This window comes from Lissotriton helveticus, chromosome 8 (assembly GCF_964261635.1).
Source record: "Lissotriton helveticus chromosome 8, aLisHel1.1, whole genome shotgun sequence".
Classification (NCBI taxonomy): domain Eukaryota; kingdom Metazoa; phylum Chordata; class Amphibia; order Caudata; family Salamandridae; genus Lissotriton; species Lissotriton helveticus.
This window is the reverse complement of record NC_136069.1, coordinates 938,490,412-938,518,047: the sequence shown is the minus strand read 5'-3', so window position 1 is coordinate 938,518,047 and position 27,636 is coordinate 938,490,412. Positions and strand designations below refer to the sequence as shown.

The following is a 27,636-nucleotide window of genomic DNA, read 5'->3' as shown; positions in this document are numbered from 1 at the left end:
CCTCTGCGTAGTGTTTTCTTTCGGTCTCTCCTCCATGTTCACTGTAAATGCATCCAGACACTCCCAATTTTTAAAGAAATGATTGCAGTTGGAACGCAAATCCGGGCAGAGCTTTGCTGCTAGCATGTCATCCAAAAATCGTGGGTGGGGCTGGGTTGTAGCCTAATGCAGCAGTTGTGATTAAACAAAACGGGGGGCGCACCTCCTGCTGTGGGCTGAGATGAGACAGTGTGTGGCGGCAGAAAGCATAAATTACAACAACAAAAAAGTGTTCTCCCACAATCGTGAGTGGAGGGTAACAACATTTCTGCAATGTTTTTATTGTTAACTATGTTAAGAAGCACGTTGTATTTGGGGATTATAGTTTTGCATTTAACTTTGTAAGGACGGGCTCAAAAATGCCACCATGCAGAGTATTCTAGATTTAAACAAATATAGTTTAAAGTGTCACATATACCACAGATCCACCTGTCTGGTCGGCATAATAATGTGCAAAATAAAAGGCAAAAATGAACATCAAATTTTTAAAATATTTTTCTGCACTTCAATTTTGTAAATATTTGAACCTAACAGATTTCGACTCCTTTGCTTGCAACAGATCTATTTTGATATGGGTTCATTGTACGAAAAAAAGCAAGAACATTGCGTATGGGTATTTATTTATACCCTGAGATCTCCCTTGAAATATTTGGCTGGTTTGCTGCGTTTTACATGGCAATGTGATCAACTGAAAAGCGATGCTGCAAATAATTTTTTACTTTATCTGTTGAACGGCGTGTTCACAAAACCCACCAAAAAAATCTACATTTAGCTTGCTTCCACATCTTAACCTGTTGTAGAACAATTGTAAGAAAACAGGTTGGTCCTTTCGGGGGGTGGGTAGCAGATGAAATTACTTTACACAAGTGTGCACTATAACTTTACCAATGCATGTTTTTGTGCATGATGTTTATAATAGAAGCTCAGGCTGCATCAGACAAAAAGAAACTTTGAACTATCAAAAGGAAAGAAGCTTTTACAGTTCAACGATAAGACACAGTCCCAAAAGCATGCTATTTGTATAGCAAAAGCAACCTTTCCAGTATAACACAGGTTTGTGCATGGCTACTGGGGTCTTCTCAGTGTGAATGGAAACCAGCGACTCAAGTGCAATGTTACTGGTGCCTGTTCATTGTGAACAGAATTCGATCTTTGTAGTGGCGACACCAATTAGGCCATGTTTTCTTCCAACAGATTTCGGTCACTCTTTCCCTTTACTCTGCCATACTAAACATAATAAATCAATAAACCATTTTAGCAGCAGCTGCTATAAGATACACTTCATCACCATTAGCCTGCGATTGGCATGCTGACTGCTGCGCCGTTACTTGGCGGCTTCTGTGTGCAGAGATATGGACTTGAAATGAATGCGGGGGGGGTAAATAACATACCCCAGTTGGACTCTCTAACACTTTGGGATTAGAATCTAAGTGGATGTGTCCTGTTACCAGAGCAGCGGCATCCACCGAAATTCATCGAAACAACCGCATGCTTTTTTTTATTATTCCCTCTACTGCAAATCAGCATTTTGTGCCCCGTGCAAGACATCATAAAATGCATTAGCTTTGATTGCTTTCATTGTGCTTTTATGGTCTCGCCTGAGCCAGTGCATGCGGTGCTCTGGCGAGACTTTTAGTTAGTGGGCTTCAAAAAGCCGACCAGAGCTTTTTGAGGCATAGAGTATGCGGCTACACGCACAAGCTTGAGCAGATGGTGCAGCAGAAGCTGCTACAGGGCGGAGTTAGAGTCCAGTCAACTCGGGTAGCATTCGAGAAGTATCTTTACACCAACACCCGTCTGGTTTATGCAGACGGTCGGTGTTTAGGGTGACCCACTAGATCAGATCTTCTTGGAACCAGTACGGCAAATTAGTTTAAATCGGTGGCCATTGATTAATTATTTAATGTGTGTTCCCTGCCAAGTAAATACCGCGGGCATTGCCAGAGTTTGGTGCACCCAGGACCTCACCACCTATCAGGTAAGCCAATGTTACTCCATTGGCACCCATCATCCCTTTATCATTCATTGTCTGTTCTGTGAAACTGGCCTCATGCATGCCTTGGACTTTTTGTAACCTCTGCCTAGCTGCAGTCTCATTCCTACCTTCCCGGTCTCCACTTTTCACATGGTTGTCAAAGCCCTCTCGTTACCTGTGCTTTCTGCTCGCCCTCTTTGGCACCCAGGGATAGTGGCAGGTGATTTAAAGTTAACAGGTTTAAGTTTTATTTGCTCGACATTAATCAAGTACCCGGGAATTTATCCGGTTACAACTGCCTTTTCGGAGCAATCTACTTCCCCTCTCCTCAAAGAGATTGGTTTTGACCTCCTTAGATGGTATAACAAGTCTGTCTAGTAGATAGAATAAGAGGGCACACTTACTAAAATGTATTTCTTTTCTACGGCCTGGTTATATAAATAGCTCAAAGAACATGGAATCGAATTGAGTGTAATATCGCTCAATTACACTCAAGGTCTACATCTCGTGGGCATCGGAGAAGCAGCAGATCTCCAACATCTCCGACTCAGTCTTCTGAAAGGGACTGTTCTCCGACCCTAACAGAAAGTCCTTCTTCGAAGGTCTCTCCAGTGGATGTCAGTACCTTCCCAGATGTTTTGGCAAGGAGGAAACAAAATTGAGCATTGGTATGCCTACTCCCCCAAATTTTATCCTGTGATTTTTGAAACATTCCATCAAAGATCAGCGGCCAGGCCTTTGTTGCCTCTGGTACCGGGGCTCCTGCAGCCTGTTATAGACTTGTTCCTCAACAAGAAGGGGGGGATATATAATAATAATAATAATCCACATTTGTAAAGCGCACAATCACCGGTAAGGGTCTCTAGGCGCTGGGGGCCGTCGGGAAGATTAAGCGAGCTATTGCCCAGAGTCACATGGTGCTGGGCTAACCTGCCGCCGGAGCCGGGGATCGAACCGTGATCCCCAGATTCCAGCGTCAGTCGCCCTGGCCGCGGCGCCACACCTCTCCCTATATATTGGGCTTATTTAGAGAGGTCCAGGTTCCATGCCCTAAGGAGTCATGTGTACATAGACTTGTTCCTCACACCAGCAACTATCAAGACCGCACCAGCAAGGCTCTTGAAAAAAATACATGCCTCCAGAAGAGGATCCACTATTCCTTAAAGCCGATCCACCTCCAGACTCTGATCATCGTGGCAGCTAAAGACGCCCGCATTGGCCTCCTCCTCAACAGTGCCTCCTGATAAGGAAAGCAGAGCTCAGGACTCTTGGGGAAGAAAAGTCTGTGGTACTTAGGCATCCATGCTGAACGTTTCCAGCGCCTCCTCTCTTGGAGCGCTATGATAGGACATTGTAGGGCTCTTTAGAAAAGTTTTAAGGACAAACTTCCCTAGGAGGATGGCACAGATTTTGAGGAGGTGTTGCTAGAAGGAGGTTTGGTGGCTAATCAAGTTATTAGTGCTGCAGCTGATGGAGCAACCATTTCTGCTCATTCTTGTCCATACAGGATCTGTGCCAGACGCTCATTCTGGCTTCGGCTTACTGCACTAAAGCCAGAAGCTCAGCAACGGATCATAGATCTCCCTTTCTCAGGATTTTCGTTATTTGGCATGCACATGGATGATGAGATGTCAAGGATGAAGTCGCAACTAGACACCTTGTAAGCGGTATGTCTTGAGAAGTAAAAGGAGTACAGGCACAGATACAGGCCATATGACCGCTGGCCTTTTCATCAGAGGGTTCAAACCCTGCAGAGGCACAAACCGCATCAAGACAGAACGCACTATTGTGGGTGTCTCACCCCAAGAGGGAGAGGGCATCACCTCAATCTGCTACCTCAGCAAAAGCCCCATCAAAACAATGAACAATCTCTTCCCCCATCATAGTTTCCCACTCCAAGTGGGGCGGTGGGGGGTATAGCCAACCACCTTGAAGAGTGGTGCAGCATCACAAACAATCAATGGGTATTAAGTACATTTCGGAATGGGTACTCTCTACGTTTGTCATCAACCTCCAGAGATCGTTCCAGTGAAGATTGCGGGCTACCCGCTGCAAGAACTGCAGCAGGATGTATCCACTCTCCTATGAAAATCAGCCATCAATCAAGTTCCTATATCTCAACGAGATCAAGGCGTATACTCCAAGGTATTTTCGAGGGAGATAGAAAGGTCAGAATTCAGACCTATCCTGGATCTGCTCCCTTCCAACAAATCCATCCAGGAGGAAAAGTTTTGCATGTTGGCTCTCCATTGAATATGTGCATATATATATATATTACCTACTGGCGGTCGCCAGTAGGTATATATAGTTAGGACCTAGTTTGCATAGGAAATCCACAACATTCTATTGGGAATAACTTTGGCGCCGGTTAATGAATGTACGCGATTTTCTCAAAGAAGATGGCCCGTTACGCTCCGCTCCTTCCCTGAAAGTTTCGGGGGGGGATTCGTCAAGCGGGGGCCGAGAAAAAAGGGGGGGGTCCCAAAACGTGTTTTTCCTATGTTAGTTTCCATAGGACATTTAGACACGGCTACAGCCCGAACCGCTGAACGGAATTACACCAAACTTGGCAAAATGGTAGGGACTGGTACGCAGTAGGGCCTTTTCCATATTTGGTGAAAATCGCTCCAGTGGTTTTTATGAAAATGAACGTCAAAAAAATGTATATATCTATATGCGCGCTTCGAGCGCTTTGGGTACGCGTACCGGTAAGCGCACCCGGCGTGCCACGGAAGTGCGCAAGCGGAAAGCTGATTGGCTCTCGGGTGTCTGTGAACATTCCAAACGGTCCGGAGAGTCCGCCATCTTGTGTCTCGGTAGAACCGAGACACAAGAGGTGAAAAACAAAAGGGGAAAACTTTAAAAGGGGGCAGGTAGAGACCCCCTGACCCCCTAGGTTTTCTCAGGGGGGCCTAGGAGGACCCCGAAGGGCAAAAAAGCTTTTTATTTTTTATTTTCGCGGAGTACGCCCAGGGCGCGTTTACATGTACGCGTACATGTGCGTTTACCTGTACGCGTACCCTGAGCGTACCACAGGGGAAACAGTGAAAAAGGGGGTCCCAAAACTTGTTTTTCCCCAAGCAATTTTCCATAGGACATCTAGCCCTTCTCAGGGGGTCCCAGAAGAACCCCAAGGGCCAGAAAAAAAAAGTTTCGAAACTCGTACCCCGAGAAGGGCTAGGGGGTCAGGGGGTCTCTACCGTGCCCCATTTTCGCGTTTTCCACTCTTGTTTTGAGCTCTCTTGTGCCTCAGTTCTCCTGAGAAACAAGATGGTGGCCAACACTTCTTGGTTTGGACAGTTTGGAATGTTGACAGACGACTGCCAGCCAATCAGGAGTGCGTGCAGACCTTTCTGACCATGGGCTGCATTGATTGGCTGTGAACACTCCAAACCAGGAAGTTTGGGCAGCCATCTTGTGCTCGGTAGACCGAGTCACAAAAGAAGCAGAAAAACAAACCTGTAGAATGCAAAAAGGGGGCAAGGTAGAAACACCCTCACCCCTAGGGCTGCTCAGGTGGTCCCACAAGGATATTAACATATTTAAACGTTATCCGCTAATAGAATTAGCATTTAGAAAACCTTTGAAATTTGTTGAAATAAACCATAGGTTTCACGCCTGACCTAGTTAGGAATTAGCATTTAAAAAACCTTGCAAATTCACTGAAAAAACCATAGGTTTCAGGCCTTATATAGTTAGGAATTAGCATTAAAAAAACGTTGCAAATTCACTGAAAAAAACCATAGGTTTCAGGCCTTATATAGTTAGGAATTAGCATTTAAAAAAAACATTGAAATTGCTCCTATATAGTTAGTTGTACTAACTATATTTCGCGCACCCGCAATCCACTGCTGATGATGTCACATATTACATAGTTCATGACATGGTCAGTGACCTCACTGATGACATCTCAAATGACATCAATGATGACATCACTGACATCATCCACGTGACAATCACATACACCTTTTCATACACTAGTAAAATCTTTCATCACTCTTTGTAAAATACAGAGTATCAATTTGAATCCATTGACACAGCAATAAAAGTATTTAAAAATCCACTCATTGATTCCTAGATGTATACACACACATCTAATCACTTACAGTAGATTCACTCATACATGCTGTCAATGAACAATAGAACACTATCAAAATTACGTATACACCTATACCGACATTACACACCAGCACACAACCTATTCACATATGAAGTTATCCTACTCACTTATGCAAACGATGGATCATACTTACATACTTACTTAGGTACACACTTATACAAACACCACTTCATCTATTCATTTAGATAGTAAGTCATATTTAGTATATTATAAAATCATTATTACAAGTATACAGTTATCCATACAGTCACTCACACAATTATTGAGTCTTATGTATACTTATTTATATACAACTGACACATACATTGCCTTTTATTTTTCTAGTTTGTTGGACATGTACCATTGAGAAATATATTTGCTCACCACCAGACCCATAAAGATATTCACTCACCCAAACAACTGTTAGAACATGTAGTTTTAACTTCATATATCTACTGAATCAACTATTCACACATCTTTGGGCAGTCACACACCCTCTACCGTACCACACACACATTCACTCTCCCATACAAATACTCAGTTAACTAATCAATAACTAACATAGACTTTCACATAGCTAGTAACCAACTGGAGAACCAGTTTACACAACAACTGACCAAGTGATACAGATATTCACACAGTTTAGTTACTATCCACTATATTTAGTGAGACACTATAAATTGTTAAAAGTCCTCCATCCAAATATTTATTTTTATATATCCACTTATACTTCAATGCAAATTGCTATATATATATATATATATATAATGCATATTTAAGTAACTTAGCAAACCACATTCACTGCATGATGTCATCAGTGATGTCATCATTGATGTCATCAGTGATGTCACTGACCATGTCATGAATGATGTAATATGTGACATGAGCAGTGGATTGCGGGTGCGCGAAATATAGTTAGTACAACTAACTATATAGGAGCAATTTCAATGGTTTTTTTAAATGCGAATTCCTAACTATATAAGGCCTGAAACCTATGGTTTTTTCAGTGAATATATATATATATATATATATATATCAGAAAACAGGTTGCCCCACTGAAGATGCCTCACATGAAGGGTGCAGACTCAAACACCGTCGGCGGCAGCAGTGACCGCACTCCCGCTCCCTTGCTTCAATTTAAATGCAAATGCCAAACGCGTTTCGAGCGATATCACGCTCTTGATCACTGGCTTCACTTTGGCATCAAAACACGTAGACACAAAACGTTTAAACAGCTAATTTATTACTTTGCCCAAGTCCCGCCCCACTGGGCGTTGTCATTCATGGCCTCATGATTCTAGTAGTCCCGTAATAAACTGCCACAGAACTTGTAGTTCCTTGTAGAACCCATGTGGGTGTCGCTGGCTTCGTGTTTCCAATAATTGCCGCAGTCAAATGTTCAAAATACTAACCCCAGTGGGTAAAAGCAGTACGGGAAACACTGTCCTGATGCCAATATATACCGACGGCAAAGGTCCCCTTCATTCCTTGACAGGCTCGCGGTTTCGAGCACTGAAGAGCCGCCTTTCCGGCGGCGGGGCATCTTCGCGGCTGGACTGGCCGTTAAACATCAGAAAACAGAGGTTGCCCCACTGAAGATGCCTCACATGAAGGGTGCAGACTCAAACACCGTCAGCGGGGCAACCTCTGTTTTCTGATACATACATATATATATGTGTGTGTGTGTGTGTGTATGTATATATGTATGTGTGGGTGTATATATATATATATATATATATATATATATATATATATATATATATATATATATATATATACCGGAAAGTTACAGAGTGGACATGCGCTGACAAGCTTTATACTAAGCGCAACCTTTCTTCCATGTCCATAGTAACACACACTTAGACCAGAACGCTCGTTCAAACACACAGAGCAAACAGACTCATATAGGCAGTGCCAAGCCTCACACATAAAAGTCCAAAATAGATATTTGTCAAAGTGGAGAAGCGTGGCTCAGTGGTTAGAGGCGGCAGACCCGGAAGCTGAGATCGGCCGTGGACCAGGGTTCGATTCCCCGCCTCGGCGGGTCTCGGGCTCAAAAAATTCCACGGACTCGACAATTCTCGCTCCGGTGCCTACTCAACTCACGGGGTCACACTCTGCAACTCTGGGCAATAGCTTGCTTAATCTCCATTACGGCCCCTCGCGGCGGGATGCCTGGCTTTCACCTTGTGGATACCCTGCCGGGGTATCTCACAAGGGAATACCATGACGGGTTCCCTAAGCAAGCGCTAAGATACCGGGTCGGTGATTTGCGCTATATAAATACATGTACATGTGGTTAAAATATAGGAGGTTTGCATAATCATGAGGGCAACACTAACTTAAATTGTAAAGAATTATTTACGCATTTAATGTTATATGCTTGAATACATGAATTACTAAATGTATGCTTTTTTAACCCTCTATGTCTATGGTTTGTCACATGTCAGTTTTGTCGTTTTTCACAGAACCAATGGGTTACATTGTATCACTATAAATGTCTTATACACTTGGTGAAACCAGATGGAGCGAGCAAGGCGGGCTTGTCCGCCGAAACGCGTCTGTCGTCTTTCTTGTTAATAAAGACCCTTGATTATGAATCCCACGGGGGGGATATATATATATATATATATATATATATATATATATATATATATATATATATATATATCAACAAACAAGTGCAATCTCCCAGGCTCCGACCACAGCGACCCAGTAAATTACGCGGATCCAGTAATTATAAAGCACAGATTTTTTATTTAAAAGCTGAACCAAGCAATCTGACGCGTTTCGGGCATCCGCCCTTGCTCACAGACAGTCAGAGTTGGAAATGCGTGCGTTTTAAATAGTAACTGCTAAACAGTGAAAAAAGTGCATTTTTTTCTCTCTTTTTTTCATCATACACCTCGTGATAGTAGACAGCGAGGACAAACTACTTGTAATGAGTAGCCTAGTCTGTTTTCCAAACAATTCGAAATGGCAACAATTCGAAAAATTCATTAACTGGTTTAAATCCACATTTTAGATTTGACAAAAACAGAAACCCATGATTAAAAATGTAAAAAAAAACTTTTTTAACAGCTTAAAATGCAAATACCAAAAAGGTTGTATATAACAAATATATATACACACATAAAGCCCACGCCAACATTCAAAGTTGATAGTGCAAAATAGCAGAATAAAGTGCAAAGTGCATCATTTAAAAAAATATATAATTGCTATTCTAATAACAGATGCAATTAAAAAAAAACGCAATAATATTGTTGGTTATGTACAAAATACGCTTGAATGTAAACAGTATAATGTTGCATCTATATTCAACAAAGTGCAAATCAGCGTAATATGTAAACATACGACTGTAGCAGCATAGTTATGAGGCATGGGCTAATTGGTATAATAATCAAGGGGATGTCATTGTCAAAATGCGAACTGTTGCAAAAACATATTAATCAGGGACTACAGAAAAAAACTGTTGTCTATGTCCTCAAATGAGTGTACCCCAAAAAATTAAATACTAATACATAAGTAATGAACCACCGTAAAATAATATATGCAGATAATACGTGCAATAACCCAACAAGGAAACAAAATATTCATCACGTGGGGGAGGGCGGCAACCAAGAGAACCCTACCACCCAAAGTAATACAAAACGAAGTGGACAAAGCAAGGCTTGATTTACAGAAACACATGTAGGTCCTCCGTGTTGTTAAGGCCATTTGGAGATCTGCTGTCTAGCTCAAGAATGAAGTGAGACTCCATTCTTCTCAGCAATTTGACCCTATCTCCGCCTCTTCTGGGTTTGTCTATTGCAGAGATAACAAAATAAGATAGGCACTCCAGATTGTTGTTGTGTATTGCCTTGAAGTGCCTAGCTACAGGGTAGGCTGGGTCGTTGTTAACGATGGCACGCAGATGCTGGAGGATCCTAACGTGTACCGGTTGTCGTGTGCTGCCGACATACCTGAGTGCACATGTGCAAGTTAAAACGTAAATGGCAAATTCAGTTTTACAGTTATATTGACCCTTGATTTGGATTGGGTCTGGACTGAACGGCGTGCTATATTGCCTAGTGCTTTTGCCAAATTTACAAGCCCTGCAAGAGGTGCAGCGTATAAAACCTGATCTTGTTTTCATCCATTCCTGCTTTTTTCTAAGTTCAGGAAATTCATGGCAGATGTGAGACCTGAGTGAGGGACCTTTCCTAAAGGTGACAACAGGGACTTCCGCTAGTTCGGATTTCAGTACAGGGTCTGTAGCAAGAACAGGCCATCTTTTAGACAAAATGGATTTTATTTGCCTGGCCTGTTTGCTATATGGCGTAAGGAACCTGGGGTTCGTGGTGTCTTCATCTGAAGTGCAAGATGTATCAGCACTGCTATTAATCTCAAGCAAAGAAGCACGAGATCTAGTTTTGGCTTTTAGCATTGCTGTTTTAAGCACTGATTCACGATAACCCCTAGCACGAAATCTAGTCAAAGCTTCATTAGTGCAAGATTCCAAATCAGAGTCTGTACTACAAATTCTCTTAATTCTTAAGAGTTCACCTAGAGGAATATTGTTTACCACATGGCGCGGATGTGCACTGCTAGCGTGCAAAATGCTGTTGCCCGCAGTACTTTTCCGATGAAGCTTAGTGGTGAGCTGGCCATTGCGGATAAGGATTTTAACATCCAAAAATTCTGCCTCACAATCACTGATGGAGCTAGTGAATTTGAGGTTCACATTGTTAACATTGATAGAGTCAATGAACCGTTGTGCACTGTTCCTGTCACCCTGCCATAACAGAGAAACGTCATCAATATAACGAAGCCAAAGCAAAACATGATCAGAAAAGATTTGGGCGTGTTGCCGCCTGAGGACCTGCTCCTCCCACCAGCCCACGTGCAAGCACGCGTAGCTGGGAGAGAAACAGGCCCCCATTGCGACCCCACGCTTCTGCAGATATAAGTCACTCCCAAAAAGAAAGAAATTGTTATTGAGACACCATGATGTAAGCTCAATCAGTACTTTGTTGTGCTGGTAACAATTAATGGGCCTTTTTCCTAGGAAAAAACCAAGTGCTTCTATACCACATATATGCTCTATGCTCGTATAGAGCGATTCTATGTCCAAAGTAATCATGAGCATTCCATCATTCCACTGGGTGTTTTGGATTTTAGCCAGAAAATCGCCTGTGTCTCTTACATACGTAGGTAGTTCTTGGACCAGACTTTGCAGGAAATAATCGATGTATTCTGTGACGTGTTCAGCCACTCCTGCAATAGCCGAAATGATTGGTCGGCCGGGCACTGGTCTTGATAGTTTATGTATCTTAGGGAGTAAGTAGAGTTTGGGCAAAACAGGATACTCGACATGGAGGAATTCAAATTCTTGCGAGGAAATCATGCCTTCCCTTTTATATTTGAAAAGCAATTTTTTGAGTGATTCCTTGGAAGATTCAAAGTGTCTCATGGTGGTAATGGAATAGCAGGTACCATCACCGAGCTGCCGCTTTGCTTCCTTGATATATTCCTCCTGGGGCCAGATGACCACATTGCCCCCCTTGTCGGCCGTGGTTACTATGATGTTGTGGTCATTACTTAACTTTTTAACCAAAGCATGATATTCAGTTTCCTGTTTGCTTCTGTATCGCTTTTTATGCTTGATCTGATGATGTAGCCGCTTCAGGTCTTCAACTACCACGTCCTGAAAAACATCAATGGAGTCTCTGGGCATGGTAGGATTAAATTTGGACGTTTGTTTGAAAGGACTGGTATTGGCTCCAATTTGGGGAATGTCAGCTGCCCTCAGTTCATCCTGTGTGGATGCAAGATCGTTGGTGAGTGCGTCATTGCCCATAAGATTCAATACTGTAAGTGCTGTTCGGGTGTCACTGGCCGGAAGCATGGGCACATTTGAAAGAGCATTGGTGTTTGCTCCAATTCCTTGTGATGTCTTGTTGTTCAGACCTTCCTTTATTGCAAAGAATTTTTTGAGCTTCCATTTTCTTATATACATATAGACATCTATGCGGGTTTTGGCATAGTTGAAGTCAGTAACTGGACAATATGAGAGGCCAAGGCTTAAGAGTTGTTGTTCAGCCTTGGTAAGGTCAACGAAAGATAGGTTTACTACAGTATTATCACTCACTTGTTTTTGCGCCAGTATTGCCGCTTTGGTTTTTTGGGCGCTTTTGTACTTTTTCCGGCGCTGGCCCTGTCTTCTGTTGTTCCTGGCACGCTTTGCTGCTGCTGCTGCCCCTTTGTCTGCTGTTTGTGCCGGGGCCTTAGTGACTGCAGTCTTTCGTTGGATAAAAAATCCATTTCTTCCCCTAAGTCCAGGATAACTGAGCTTGCCTCCCAAGTGCCACTGGCATCATCATCCGAGGTAGGGGCACTTGTCAATGACTCATTGTCGCTGTGCATTTGGCTTGTTCCAGCTGTTGTGGGGCCCAGAGCTTGCCCAGAGGTCGGTGTTTGTCCATCTGGTTTGCCCTGTTTAGCCAACTGCGTTTGTTGCGCAAATTTGGAGCGCTTCACATTATCGAATTTGCGCGCGAAAGTAAATATTCTTCCCTGTGCATAGTCTTCCTTGTCGCGCGCAAATTTAAAAATCTTGCGGGCTTTAATTTTTTCTTCCTGCTTAGCTATGCGCTCATCAATTTCTTTTCTGCTTTTGGTTATTAGATCATGAGGTTCGAATTTAAGCAGCTCCTCATTAATTTCTGAAATCTCTTGCATGAGCTGTTCACGATCTATTACTGCGTATTTAACCAGAATTTGCATCAACTTAGCAGATGATTCCAAGTTAGCTTGGCCCCACTCCTTAAGCATGTTGGGATTAGGCCTATCGTAACTCGGTGCCAGTAAAATACGTAAGCCTCTGGGAACTCTATTCTCTTCCAGATACATAGTCAAAGATTTGTGCTCCCACCACTTGGACATTTCTGAATACATGCATTTTTCAAGTCTCTTTAATGCAGCACGTATTTGGGTTTCTGTCGTATTGGAGCTACCAGTTTGATCGGTTTTATTGCTGCCTCCTCCCACACCCGTTGTTACCTTGGGTAAGTTGGAGTACAGAGCGGCTGCCGCCGCTTCCCTGCCACGGAGGGTCTCCTCTGACATGGCGCCTGGTTCAAATTGCTTCAAGATGTTGTGAGCACTAAATTACCCGAGCTCAACAATCCTGCTCCCAGGGTAACGTGCAAGTGCTTAGTATTCCTCTCCACCGTGCCGCCGAAATATTTGAGCGTTTTCCGTTGGATTCCGACTGGACAGGCGTTTTTGGCGCCTTTGCGTCTTTTCAAATTTACAAAAAACGCCGCCGATATTTTCCAACTTGTAACCGATACCTCCGCAGGCACAGGGGCTGTCGTTGACGAATTTTCCTGGCAGGAAAGGCTTTTGTGGATGATTGAACACGACAGCCGACTTCAGGAGAGTGGATCCACCACGGAAGCAATCACCTTCCGAAATTAGCATCAAACAAGTGCAATCTCCCAGGCTCCGACCACAGCGACCCAGTAAATTACGCGGATCCAGTAATTATAAAGCACAGATTTTTTATTTAAAAGCTGAACCAAGCAATCTGACGCGTTTCGGGCATCCGCCCTTGCTCACAGACAGTCAGAGTTGGAAATGCGTGCGTTTTAAATAGTAACTGCTAAACAGTGAAAAAAGTGCATTTTTTTCTCTCTTTTTTTTCATCATACACCTCGTGATAGTAGACAGCGAGGACAAACTACTTGTAATGAGTAGCCTAGTCTGTTTTCCAAACAATTCGAAATGGCAACAATTCGAAAAATTCATTAACTGGTTTAAATCCACATTTTAGATTTGACAAAAACAGAAACCCATGATTAAAAATGTAAAAAAAAACTTTTTTAACAGGGAATCGAACCCTGGTCCACGGCCGATCTCAGCTTCCGGGTCTGCCGCCTCTAACCACTGAGCCACGCTTCTCCACTTTGACAAATATCTATTTTGGACTTTTATGTGTGAGGCTTGGCACTGCCTATATGAGTCTGTTTGCTCTGTGTGTTTGAACGAGCGTTCTGGTCTAAGTGTGTGTTACTATGGACATGGAAGAAAGGTTGCGCTTAGTATAAAGCTTGTCAGCGCATGTCTACTCTGTAACTTTCATATATATATATATATATATATATATATATATATATATACACACTTTCCTACTCTTCTACTCTTCTTCTCCTCTCTCCTCCAAGGGGACTGGATGGTTTTGATAGATCTGCAAAATACTTACTTTAACGTCCCAGTCAACCAACGTCCTTCGAAGATTCTGCGTTTTCTGGTAGGGGGCCAAGCATTATCAGTGCAGAGTTCTACTCTTCGGGTGAAGTCAGCCCTCCAAGTGTTTACCAAATGCAAGGCAGTGGTAGCAGCTGCTCGAAGGCGCTAGGGAATGGTTGTTTATCCTTAGATAGCTGGCTTCTGAAGGGCCATCTCCCCAGTTTGAGGACTCCCTACCAACAATGCCTAGCCCATTACCAATGGCTGGGCCATCATGTCAATTTCGAAAAATCAGTTCAACATCCTATTCAAAGGATACATTATCTGGGTGCAACATCAGACTCCGCAATAGGTTAAGTGTTTCCTTCGGAAGAAAGACTATCATCTATCACTCTGAAGTGCAAGCAAATCCTTCACACTACCTTTCCTTCGGTCCAACAGGTTGCCTCTTTCCTAGGGTTGATGACATCCTGCATTTTCTGGTCCCCAACAACAGGCTGAGGATGCGTCCTTTACAGCAAGATCTGGCGGACAGGTGGGATCCATAGACTGCTCTATGGGACAACAAGATCCATCTGTTGAGAGCAGCCAGATTATCTATACCATGGTGGATGCGGTAGGAAAACCTCTTTATGGGAGTTCTCTTCCATCAGCCTCCTCTGACACAATTGTTAATCACAAATACCTCCCTCAAGGGGTGGGAGTGCACATGAGGTCTCTCCAGACTCCAGGTTGGTGGACGTCCAAAGAACAGTCGTACCACATCAATATGCTGGAGCTAAGGGCTGTGCATCTAGCCCTCAAGGCTTTTTTACCCTCTATTCATACCAGCTCCGTACTAGTCCAGGCGGACAATAAGACAACCATGTTCTATCTAAACAAACAGGGAGGAACTCAATTGCGTTCTCTCCAATATTCTCTACTCCACTCCAATCTACTTCACTACAATCTATTCCAGTCTATCCCAATTTGCCCTAGTCGTCTCCAATCTACCCTGCTCTACTCCACTCAAATCTACCACACCTCACAAACTTCTAGCCATGTTAAACAGCAACCACACTAATGTACCACATGACTGAAGCACATTGCCAAAGCCAATAGCTCTTGCTAGGTGGGACCTATTGGCTTTGTCCGTGCTTTTTTTATGAATATGCCAGTTTTGGGGGTCTAGAGAATCAGTGGATTCTTTCAAGTCTGCTTCTGTTTCTTGATTTGATAGTCCTCAAAGGTTTGGTCAAAAAGTAGTCCTCTTTTGCTATATTTGAAATCTGGCTTGTTTCTAAAAAGAAATGATAGAATATTCTGGAAAAACTTTGCACTTTTATGTACTGGGTTATACCCTTCTGGCTGTACTGAATGTGTGGCCCCGTTGATGCATACAGATATCCTTGAAGTGTGCCATGACCACTCTTGAGTTGAGCAATGTTGTCTGAAACTTAGTTACATGGAAGAATACAATAGCATTTGACACAAGTTATATTTGCTTTTCTTTTGTGGTCTGGTCTTTCTCCAGTTGGTGTTTTTGAAATTAAACAGGGCCAGATTTGTTGAACTAGTTTGTCACATGATGTGCAATTGACTTCTGAAACAAGTAGCGCAAAATACAACATGTGGTATACACTTCAGTCTCATTCAGTTTGGAAGAGTTCCTTATTAACATTTTCTTTAATCTTATTTATTAGGCCAGATTTATCAACAGTACCCGCAGCAAGCTGGATACCCCCCTCAGCCACCACAGGCCCAGCCTCAGCAACAGTATGGGATGCAGTATGCTGGTAAGAATCGTATATGGGCTGTATGTAATTGAAAAGTTAGGAGAAGAATTGATTTTTGGATATTATTTTGTAATTTGTTAGATTAAATCAAAGACATCTGCTTCAGATACAGCAATACTCTTTAGACCATCGATTCTTAAACCTTGGCTTCTGTGGGACCCCACTAAATCGAGGCTGGAATTCGAGGACCCCACTGAAACATAACTGGACGCCAGGGACTCTGGTCTAAGCAATTTCAATGGTTTGAATCTCAAAACAGGACTCAAAAAATTCAGAAACGAGCAATCATCAATTTTAATGGAAAGGGTGGAGCTTTTCTAAATTCAATTGAGGCAACCGATCGTCCATACTATATTCTGATTGATGTATTTGCACTTCTCCCATGAATCAATTCAAGCATCCCAACTTCATTTTTAGCTTGCAATTTCAAATTCCTTCAGAAGTATAGGGTGTTTTCAAATTTTGAGTTTTACATTATGCCTTGTTATTTATAGATGCTTTAGTAGCCTACTATTTTCTAAGCAGTTGTCGACTCCTTGAGTAAGCGTCGCTGACCCCTGGACCCCATACATTTCTACATCCGCGAATCTCACGTTCAGAATCTCTGCTCTAGTCAATTAAAAGTGTTGGTTTTTTCTTTGAACATGCAGAAACCTGGACGTGACCATGCCAAGTTATGCATGCTGACATAAGTAGCCTTTTTTGGGGGGGGGGAGGGAGGGGCGGGGGGAAGAATCAGACTCTCTGTTCATACTTTGTTGGTGTTCTTCCAACCTTCAAATTGATGTTTTTCTTCTTCATTGAAGACCGTGTGGTAGGGATGTCTCACTCAAAAACTAAAAGCTTCTAGCTGTACCATATCTGCTCAATGTCCATGTCAGTCGGACGCGCACAACTTCTGTCTTTGATGTCGTGGATCCAAGCATGTTTTGAAGTTGTGCGATAAGTTGAGCACCTTCGAGCCACACAGATGTGTCCGGGCTATTCAATTTTCACTGGTGTAGTACTTTCCCAGCACTTACTGTCCGCTTCTTCTCAGTCTGGGCTCATGTTAGTGCCAGGCCATACCTCCACTCCCGTGCAAAGGCCATGTCAGTCCTACTGTTGCTGACTTCGGAGATGCTTGTTCCAGATCCAACCCCCAATACTGATATTTGTTCCAGAGCAGAGTTTTTCTAGTTCATCACTGAGAAGTTGGCCTGATGTATGATGTCCACAGTTCTGTGGGCACCCTGTATCAGTCCAAACAATCCCTTATGGTGGTGGTTGTAAGTCAACCTTAAAGACAAGCTATCCTAGAGGTAGCATGGACTAAGCAGCCTAAAGGCTTAACTCAAGAGGACATGTGAAGCCAGCTGTTTTACCATATGCAATCCTGTAATATCAAATGAAAGGACACCACACAAGTTATATATTCTAAAAATATATGTATTTATTCTCAGAATAATCCCCAGTACTATTTATGAGTAATGAAGCACAAGCGTTTAAACAAAAGCACAATATAACATATACAAGTTGCACAGTTATGGATGAGGCTGGTGGCCACTCAAACCATATATCAAAAAAGTGGTGTAACAATCACTAATCGATCAGTGGTAAGGCCTAGGGCCTTGGGAATCGCTGGGACTACACTGGACTAACAGCAGTTAGGACGGGAGTAGCCCGCGGGGTTTGGGTGCAGTGCAGAAAGCACACGCATGCACCAATGCAAAGTCAATGGTGCGTAAAAGTTATCGAGTTACAGTTTTAAGAGTTTTCCGACTGGACTAGAAGGACAAAACTTTAGACTTTGACACTAGAGGTGTAAACCACTACAGGAGCACCGGCGTTCAAGAGTTACCTCACACACAGGAAGCGGGTGCACAGGTGCGAAGATGTGTCGGGTTTCGTCACAAAGATCTAGGGTGCCTGGAGATGAAGATGCTAAAGGCGTCCAGAAGAGAAGTGTCCGGTCCGATCCAAGGGTGGATCGAAGATGTAGAGTACCTGAAAGCAGAGGGGACAGAGTCTGGGTCACTAACCAGTGACCAGGTAGGAACCAGGTGATGTCGGGCGCAATCAGGGTGATGTTGTGAAGCTTGTCTCCGCTGCACGTGGACTCTGGGGCACCGAGGATGTCCAGGAGTGGATCACGAGCTGTCCCACGAAGGCTCTTGCTGTCGGCGGTGTCGGCTTCAAGATCGGAGTCAACAGGCCTTGGCGAAGGCAACACACGCAGGATTCGAAGATGGCTTCTCACTCGGACCAGCAAGGCCTGAGCGGGTGCTCCTTTTCAGGCGAGCGAGGGCCAGTCTGGAGCAACCAGACTAGCAGAGCAAATTCAAAGGTTCGTCGGTACTGGGGCCACTAGCCAACGGGCAAGCGACCGGACCAACGCGTCGAGCAGAAAAATGCAAAGGGGCCCCACGCAGCACTCGAGGGGTGAGCTTCGGTGCAAAAGCTGCTCAGGGCTGGAGCTTCTCAAACTCCAATGCACAGCTTCGAGGGAGCCTCGGGAGCTGCATGGTCAGCGCTTCGTAGTTCTTCCAAGATGGCCACTCCCACGCTTCAGGTCGCCTCCACGGGGTCTCAGCTTTGCAGGGACTGTGGATCGGGCTGTTGGAAGGCAGGCACGCTGGGTCTTGTCGATCTCTGTCGCTCGAGTTCCGGCGGGAACTGCAACAAAGCAAACGTCGAGGTGCTGAATGGTGCCTGTTTGCACAGGGTGGTCACTCCTTGACCACAAGGGAGATTCTTCAGTCTTCTACGTCGAGTAGGATGTCGAAGGGTCCAGAGTTTTGTTTCATAAGTTTCAGTCAGGATAATCTGATGTGCATCAGCCCAGCTCCTACCTTTATTCCAAATCAAGGGGCTGGGTTACCTGCTAGGTCCCTCCTATGGGTGGGACCCAGGAAGGGGGTGGTTACACCCCTTTCCCTTTGTCCAGTTTGCTGCCAGGACTGGGGCAGGATGGCCCCAGAACTGGTTTGACTGAAATCTGCCCGGGGACACCTTCTGCGCCCCAGGCAGTGTCTAGTTTCTTTCAACCCTCCCTGCTACGATCCACTATCTCCTGTCTGGGGAGGTGTAGCACCTCCCTGTGACAGGAAACCCTTTGTCCAAGCGTCCTCTGCCAAGTTTCGGTCAGCAGCAGGAGGCCAGACTGGTGTCTGTGGCAGCAGCATCCATTTTGTGATGCTGGGGCTCTGGTTAGGATTAACCGCGTTTTCAGTAAAGTAACATGTCTTCCCCCTCTAGAAGGGTGGAATGCTACCCCCGTCGCCAGAACTGGCGAGGGGGTAGTATTCCAAAGTGTATGACACCAAACACGACATGTTTTGATGAAGCCAAACCAAAGTTAGCATTAACCGCGAGGATTATAATGCACTTAAGGGTATATGGTATGGCAATATCCAGCAGTAAGGAAATGGTTCCGACCTCTGCAGACAGGCTCAGCTCATGCTAGAGCACCATCACACATAAAACCAAGCACTCTGCCTCCAGGATTGTTAAGGCCTGCCATAGGAGTAACTTATAGGTATATATGTGTCCAGATATAGGTCTACTATATCTAAGCAAGGGGTGATTACACCACCTTGCCCCAGCTGACGGATCAGCCAGTTGTGTCAATTTAAGTACCAGCCAGGGGTGGCAAAAGATATGCTGCACCCCCTGGTAGGCCTTGGATGCACCTATGCCCTGGGCACCTATAGTGCACTGTACAGGGGCTGATAAGATGTCCAGTACCAAATTGGTGATGTACCTAGGGTACATGGAGTCCATTTTAAGGGAGAGCAGATAGCCTGGGACCCTGATTAGCAGGATCCCAGGCCAACTAAGTCGAAAACCAGCTAAACACTAGGCAAAAAATCTGGGGTAACCATAGTCCGATATCCATCCTCCTACAATCACCAGGGTTCGCCAGTAGTGCTTAAGGATCTTCCAGCAATGCCTTTGTCGCGCTTCTCGTATTTTCAGCATCTTGAGTCTTTATTCTACTCTGACTTAGGATTACTGCAGATTCACTAAATTGAGACTCCTAAATTTTGAAAGTTTCCCTCAAGGTGGAGTTTTATAAAGGGCTTGTTCGAGGCATGTGTGTTGGGTCCGGATATTTGCAAGGTGTTTTTTTTCTTCGAAGTCTTTCCTAGTCAGGAGGTAAGGTGAGTCCTCCTTTCGGTGATAGTGCGCATGGTCATCCACTCCACTGTTTTAAATATCAACTAGGAGCAAGAATAAAGCAATTCCGCCCACTAGTTAAGTATTTTTAAATCGCTCCACTCCACATACACCACTGCACCACACATAGTTCCTCACATAGTCCAGCTTAGCAGCTCTCCAAATCGTGCAGAAGGGCTTCGCACCTACACATATCAAGGGTCATCTTTTAGATGCTGTGCTCAGTAATGATCAAAAGCTCCACACAGGCCTCCCAATCCCCCTCCCTTGGACCGATCACCTACTTGTGCCGCTTAACTGGGAAAGTCTGACTCCTCCCGCAGCTCAGACCCCAGCCCCACTGCTGGGGAGGAACGAGTCGAACCTCTGTTAGCCAGTGGGCGCTTTCACTGACCGCCACTGCCCCGCGGTCTGGTCAAGACCCGGGTATGGCTAACAGTAACTTTGATGCCTGGATACAGACCTCGCTTGACTCTGTGATTCCCCTGAAAATCCTACACAAAAAAACTAAATCAAAAGAGGCCCCATGGTTTACTCTCAAACTAAGGGAACTGAAACAAAAGTGTAGGAAGTTAGAGAGGGGCTGGAGGCAGGCGTCAGGGGCTGAAAGCAGAATCGCTTACAGAGAAGCGATCAGGAAGTATAAGGCGGAAATAAAAACGGCGCAATCCACATTCTATGGGTGCAAGATAAGCACTGCAGCCAACTCCCCGAGGGAAATTTTCCAAATTGCTAAATCACTCACGAACATTCCACAAGAACCCCCTGACTCCAAAGAGGCCCAAAATCGATGCGACAAGCAGGCTGAATATTTCCATCAAAAAATTCAGCTCATTTCCCTCTTTGCCCTCATCACAGAGCAAAACTATCCCCCCTGGGGTTGAGAGCAACCCTTCAATCACACATTGCCCTTTAATGGAGTTCCCCTTGCTTGATGAAGATTCACTGAAACCTCTAATGCTAAGAGTTTCATCTGACTCTCCAACCGATTCCGCTCCGCCGCGCTATCTGTTACTAGTCGCTGATATAATCAGACCAGTAATCCGGAACGTTCTAAATGACCATCACCGCAGGAATGGTGCCGCTGGAATGGAAATGTGCCAAAGTTAGAGCGTTATTGAAAAAACCCAATCTCGATCCTTCCATCATGGCCAATTATCGTCCGATTTCCCTCCTGCCATGGTTGGGCAAGCTGCTTGAGAAGCATATAAATTCCACCCTGGTTCACCATCTGGAGTCGAACAATCTACTCCATGACTCTCAAGCAGGTTTCCGCCCGAAGCTTGGGACGGAAGCTGCCCTCTTGGCAGTGACTGAATGCGCTCTGAGGTATCTGGACCAAGGCGGCACGACAGCAATCATCTTACTGGATCTTATTGCCGCCTTGGATACAGTGGATCATAACATCCTGCTCACACGTTTAAGACATTTCGGAGTCACAGGGCTGGCTCTCACCTGGCTGCAATCTTTTTTGGAAGACTGGGTGTTTCAGGTCTTGGAGGGTGCTACCCAATCCAAACCATGGCCCCTCAATTGTTGGGTCCCTCAGGGTTCTTCCCGGAGTCCCACCCTTTTTAACATTTATATGCAGCCATTAGCGGAGATAGTGCGTCCCTTCGGCATTGAAATTGTCACCTATGCAGATGACACCCAACTGGTGGTTGCCTTCAACCACCCTGAGGGTTGATCTAGCACCCTGGGTAGCTGCCTTAAAGCAGTAGCTGACTGGATGGCACTCTCCCATTTAAAATTAAACTGGGATAAGACAGAACTGATGTTCCTGGGTAAGACCCAGTCACCCAAAGCAGCCATAGACTGGCCGACTTGTATGGGCACTCTACCGGAACATAAAGATCAGATCAAGATTCTTGGAGTATTTTTTGCTGAACAGCACTCTATGCTTCAATCATCAAGCCACCAAGCTCTCTGCCACTTGCTTCGGCCTGATGAGGATGCTGAGGAAAATTCTGCCCCTTCTCCCTTTTCAGGCCCGCAGGATCATGGTGCAGGCTCTTATCTTGTCCCGCCTCGACTACGGGAACGCCTTGTATCTGGGCGCTCCGGCGAGTACCATCAAAAAACTTCAGGTGACTCGGAACTCTGCAGCATGCTTACTGCTGAGGTTGCCTCGGAGACACTCCGGGTCAGCTGCTTTGGAAACACTCCACTGGCTGCCAATACAGGCCAGGATCCAATTCAAGGCGATGTGCATAGCCCATAAAGCTATATGGCACGCAGGCCCTGCGATAATCTGTTCTTTAGTTACTCCTTACCATCCCCCCCAGAAATCTGCGTTCCAGCTCTACCTTCCTGGCAGTATCACGGAAAATCAAATGAGCTAGATGGGGAGGTCGTTCGTTCTCCTGGAATGCGGCCTCCTGCTGGAACTCCCTGCCCTTTACCCTGCGTAGCGAACCAGACCTACTAAAGTTTCGTAAACTTCTGAAAACCTTCCTCTTCCACTAATTGCACGGTCTGATTGTTGTCTACGCCCCCCGTCCTAAGCGCTACGAGGCCTCCGGGTAGAAGTGCACTCCATTTCATTTAACTACAAGTGCTCCTATGTATTTTCGCAAGTCATGTATGTATGTATTATGGCACAGGACTTAGTAAATGAAGGTAAGCTAATTTCTAATTCCTTTGTACGATGTGCTCTAGATGCTGCAGACACCGCAGCTAGAGAGGTTAACGCTAGCATCCTGCTCAGGAGACACTCCTGTTTAAGGATTCCAGGGTTTAAACCAGAGGTCCAACAGTCAATCCTGAACACACCCTTTGATAAGGACCACCTGTTTGGTCCTAATGTAGACATGCGTTCGAGAAAATGAAAAAGGACACTGAAGTAGCTAAGTCTATGGGAGCACTCCAGACTAGGTCCAAAAGAGGCTCTTTTGGTTGCTCCTTTTACAGAGGAGGGTCAAAAACCCCACCCCAGATCAAAATACCTCAACCTACAAGTGTAACAACCAGTCCTTTCCCTCCAAAGGGTTTTTTGAGGAGGTTATAGAGGCAACAACTTCAAGGTTAGGGGTAAGGGCTACACACCCCGTTACTCCCTTCCCACAACAAACAGTGACTAGCCATGCTTCACTCCCCCTCCCCCCCCCACCCCGATTACACCACACCTGTCAGCAGACTTAAACAATTTCTCCCCATTTAGCAGTCTATAACATCAGACAAATGGGTGCTTGGAATTATCCAACATGGTTATTGCCTGGAGCTTACCAGCAATCCCCCAAACCTTCCACCTTGATATCATAAGTTATCTCCAGAACATAGACACTTGCCAAAACAAGAGATCCAGTCTCTCTTATTAAAAGGGGCATTTGAGCCAGTTCCAATGCAGTACCTGGGCTTGAGGGTTTACTCTCTGTACTTTCTCATCCACAAAAAGGACGGTTCCCTAAGATCTATTCTGGATCTCGGAGAGCTAACGAGCACTTTCACATGGTACTCCCACTTTTACGAAGAACAGACTTTGTCTACTCTAGATTTAATTAGACGCATATTTTCATGTTACAATTCATCCATCTCATCGCAAATACGGGCACCACCCCCAAACCAACGGACCACGCACGAAACCTGGGCTTCATTCTGGACTCCTCCCTCTCGATGACCAGACCAGTCCACGCCGTATCATCATCGTGCTTCAACACCCTGCGCATGCTCCGTAAGATCTTCCGCTGGATCCCCACCGAAACCAGGAAGACAGTCACCCAGGCACTCGTCACCAGCCGACTGGACTACAGGATCACCCGCTACGCGGGAACCATGGCCAAACTACAGAAAAGACTCCAGCGCATACAGAACGTCTCCGCACGACTCATCCTGGACATCCCTCGCCACAGCCACATCTCGACCCACCTGAGAGACCTGCACTTGCTCCCCGTCAAGAGGATCTCGTTCAGACTCCTCACCAACGCACACAAGGCTCTCCACGACATGGGCCCGAAGTACCTCAACAGTCGCCTCACCTTCTACACACCCACCCGCCAGCTACGACCGGCCAGCCTCGCCCTCGCCGGCGTACCACGCATTCGCAGAGCCACCGCTGGAGGAAGATCCTTCTCCTACCTGGCGGCCAAGACATGGAACTCCCTCCCCACCCACCTACGGCTGACCCAGGACCACCTCTACTTCAGGAAGCAACTCAAGACCTGGCTTTTCGAGCAGTAACTGGCCCCTCCCCCCAGCGCCTTGAGACCCTACCGGGTGAGTAGCGCGCTTTACAAATTGTTGATTGATTTAATGTGCATGATTTCAAAGGACTTTACAATTTGTTTATGAAAGAACATATTTTAAGTAATTGCACTAATGAAAAGTGACATCAGCATTTGGTAGACCTTGGTCTAATTTCTCCCCAAGAATTGGGAAAGAAGGCAGACCATTGGGTCAAGACAAGTGTGACAAAAACAACCACTGGAGGTGACCAAAAGAAAGGGGTTACAAAACCTCCCCAGGGGAAAGGTACTGAGAATCCCCAAGATAAAAAGCCTGAGTCTTCAAAAGGGCCCCAAAACCCTGCACGGGTGTATGTCCCCAAACTCTTCCTAATCTACCAACCAGTACAGGGGAAATAACGTTGATCCTGCAAAGGCCTGGTGTAACAACTGTAGAAGGTTGTGACACTTAACTGGAGAAGCTACTTGTCCTAACAAGAAGCCCCCTAGTCCTAGTACAGCTACTCCGGGTGTAGCCAGTCTCCAGATGAGAGCAACTGTGTGCCAAGAGCAAATCGAGTTGCACACTGAAGCAGTTCTAGTTTCAGAAGGGGAAGTTGAGTTTGCTACTGTAGCTGTGTTGCCACCCAACTTAAAGAAGAATTTGCAATACCCTTGGATTAATGGAACTAGGATAGAAGTTCTGAGGGATACAGGTGCCTGTCACTTTGGTGGGACATACACTGGTTTCTCCTGGACAATACTTTATTGGGAGAACTTACCCAGTCACCAATGCTGACAGTGTTACCACTAACCATGCAATGGCTATGGTGATATTAGACTGGGGTGTGGGGGTTGGGTTACTGGCCTGAAACAGGTAGTGGTCTATCCAAAGCTACCAGCTGCATGTCTGCTCGGCAATGAACCCGGTTGAACTGAAAACCCATGCAGCAATGCTGGATATCCCTGAGATGGAGTGTGTAAAAACAAGAGCAAATTGCAGAAAACAGGGTGAAAAAAGTGTTGGAGCCTGAATCTTTGGCCCAACCTTCCAAGAGAAAAGGTAAGAAGACTGGGAAGCCAGCTTCTGTACAGGAAAAGGATAAGAACCCCTCTCCCTCAGGTGGAGGACTTGGACACCCCAGAGGGAACTGTTCACATGGAGCTCGACCCATACTAGGTTGAACTCTTGGTGCCAGGGGGACCCTCTAGGGAAGAGCTGTGCCTTGGACAGCAGGACAGTCCAGTTCATGAAAGCCTGAGGCAGCAAGCTGCTGCACAGGAAAAGGGAGATGTCAGTGGTTCCCAAAGAGTTTATTGGGAAGAGGGACTACTGTACACTGAGACCAGAGGCCCCAACCCAGAAGCCACAAGGAGAGTGGCAGTGTTCCTCCCAACTTTAGCTCATTAAATCCCTCTAACTGGGCATCTGTGCCAGACCAAAACCTGGAAAAGGCTAGTTAGCCACTTTTACTGGCCCCAGTTATCTCGGAAAGTAAAGGCGTTTGTCAGCTCCTGTGTCAAGCCAGTGGCAAAACAGGTGGACACCCAAAGGCCCCCTTGATACCACTGCCTGTGGTTGGGGCTCCCCCTGAAAGGGTAGGTGTGGACATAGTGGGTCCACCTGAACCTCCCACAGCATCGGGCAACAAGTAAAATCATACTAGTGGTAGTGCATCATGCCACTAGGTATCCTGAGGCAATTCCCCTAATGACTACTACAGCTCCTGCAGTAGCCAAGGCACTCAGTGATGTCTTCACCAGGGTAGTGTTTCCTAAGGAGGTGGTTTCAGACCGAGGTTCCAACTTCATGTCTGCTTACCTCAAACACATGTGGAAAGTGTGGAGTGCAGTACAAGTTTACTCCACCCTATCTCCCACAAACCTATGGCCTTGTTGAGAGATTCAACAAGACATTAAAAGGCATGATAATGGGGCTCCCTGAAAAACATAAAAGGAGATGGGATGTCCTCTTACCATGCTTGCTTTTCGCTTACAGGAAGATGCTACAGAAGGGAGTAGGGTTATCCCACTTTGAACTGCTGTTTGACCATCCTGTGAGGGGACTACTTTGTCTTGTAAAAGAGGGTTGGGAGAAGCCCCTCCAAAAGCCCAAACTAGATATTGTGGAAATGTGCTTGGCCTAAGGTTCAGAAAGGCTGAGTACACGGACAAGGCATCCAAGAATCTTGAGGAAAGCCAGGAGCTTCAGAAGCACTGGTATGACCAAAAAGCAGCACTTGGAGAATTTCAACCAGGGCAAAAGGTGTTGGTTTTAGAGGCAGTGGCACCAAGGGCTCTCCAGGACAGATGGAGTGGACCTTACCCTATCCTAGAAAAGAAAAGTGAGGTCACCTACTTGGTTGACCTGGGCACAAGCAGGACACCCAAAAGGGTGAGCCATGTAAACCGCCTTAATCTTTTCCATGATAGGGCTGACATCACCATGCTGATAGTTACTGATGGGGATCAGGAGGCAGAGAGTGGACCTCTGGTGTAGCCATGATGTTGACACTGGTGACAGTACACCTGTCAAAAACAAAATCTATCGCCATTCTGATCAAGTCAAGGAAAGCATCACAGCTGAAGTTGGCAAGATGCTGGAGTTAAGGGATATTGGACCTTCTGAGAGCCCCTGGGCCAGCCCAGTCATTCTAGTTGTCGGGTTTAGGGTCTTTCTTACCAGCCTCGAGACGTTGGGACGGTTCCCGCCTTCGGTTCTTGTAAGTCCTGGTTTGGCCGAGATGTGGGCGACACCTTCCGTTAGCCGCAGTGCTGCTGACAATAAAAGCCTAAGCAGCCAGTGCCCTTCAGAAGGAGTCCTGAGAGGAAAACCCCGGAGGGAAAAAAACACTGATGTTGAACCAACAGGAGCGAGGACACACCAACAGGAACAAGTAGTGTTGCAACACAAGAAAGGAAAGGTTCTGATCTCTTAAATACAGAAAACAGGAAGTGTCATACAGGAACAGGAAGAAGAGGTGTCGCCATCTAGCATAGGGAAAAGAATGAAGTGCATTACAGAAAGATCGCCATGTTAGGAAGGTAAGTAAGTTCCCCCCACCCCCCATTGCCTACTGGGAGCAAGGTGAAAAGCAACAATCTGGACACCAAGGAAGGGGATCACCAGACACCCACACCAGGTGAGTCTAATGTCCCAAGGTGCCTCAGGACTGAGCTGAGTGTGTTACTGACTAC

At 45.5% G+C, this 27,636-nt stretch overlaps 1 protein-coding gene across 3 annotated transcripts in view; it reads left to right on the top strand.

The window, feature by feature from the left end:
• LOC144773018 (protein TFG-like) overlaps positions 1-27,636 on the top strand; it is a 199,579-nt gene that overhangs the window by 156,857 nt on the left and 15,086 nt on the right. For all 3 annotated transcript variants that reach the window (XM_078657778.1, XM_078657776.1, XM_078657777.1), the window contains one exon: positions 16,028-16,120. In XM_078657778.1, coding sequence (XP_078513904.1) covers positions 16,028-16,120 — 93 coding nt within the window. The remainder of the gene's footprint in view (positions 1-16,027; positions 16,121-27,636) is intronic.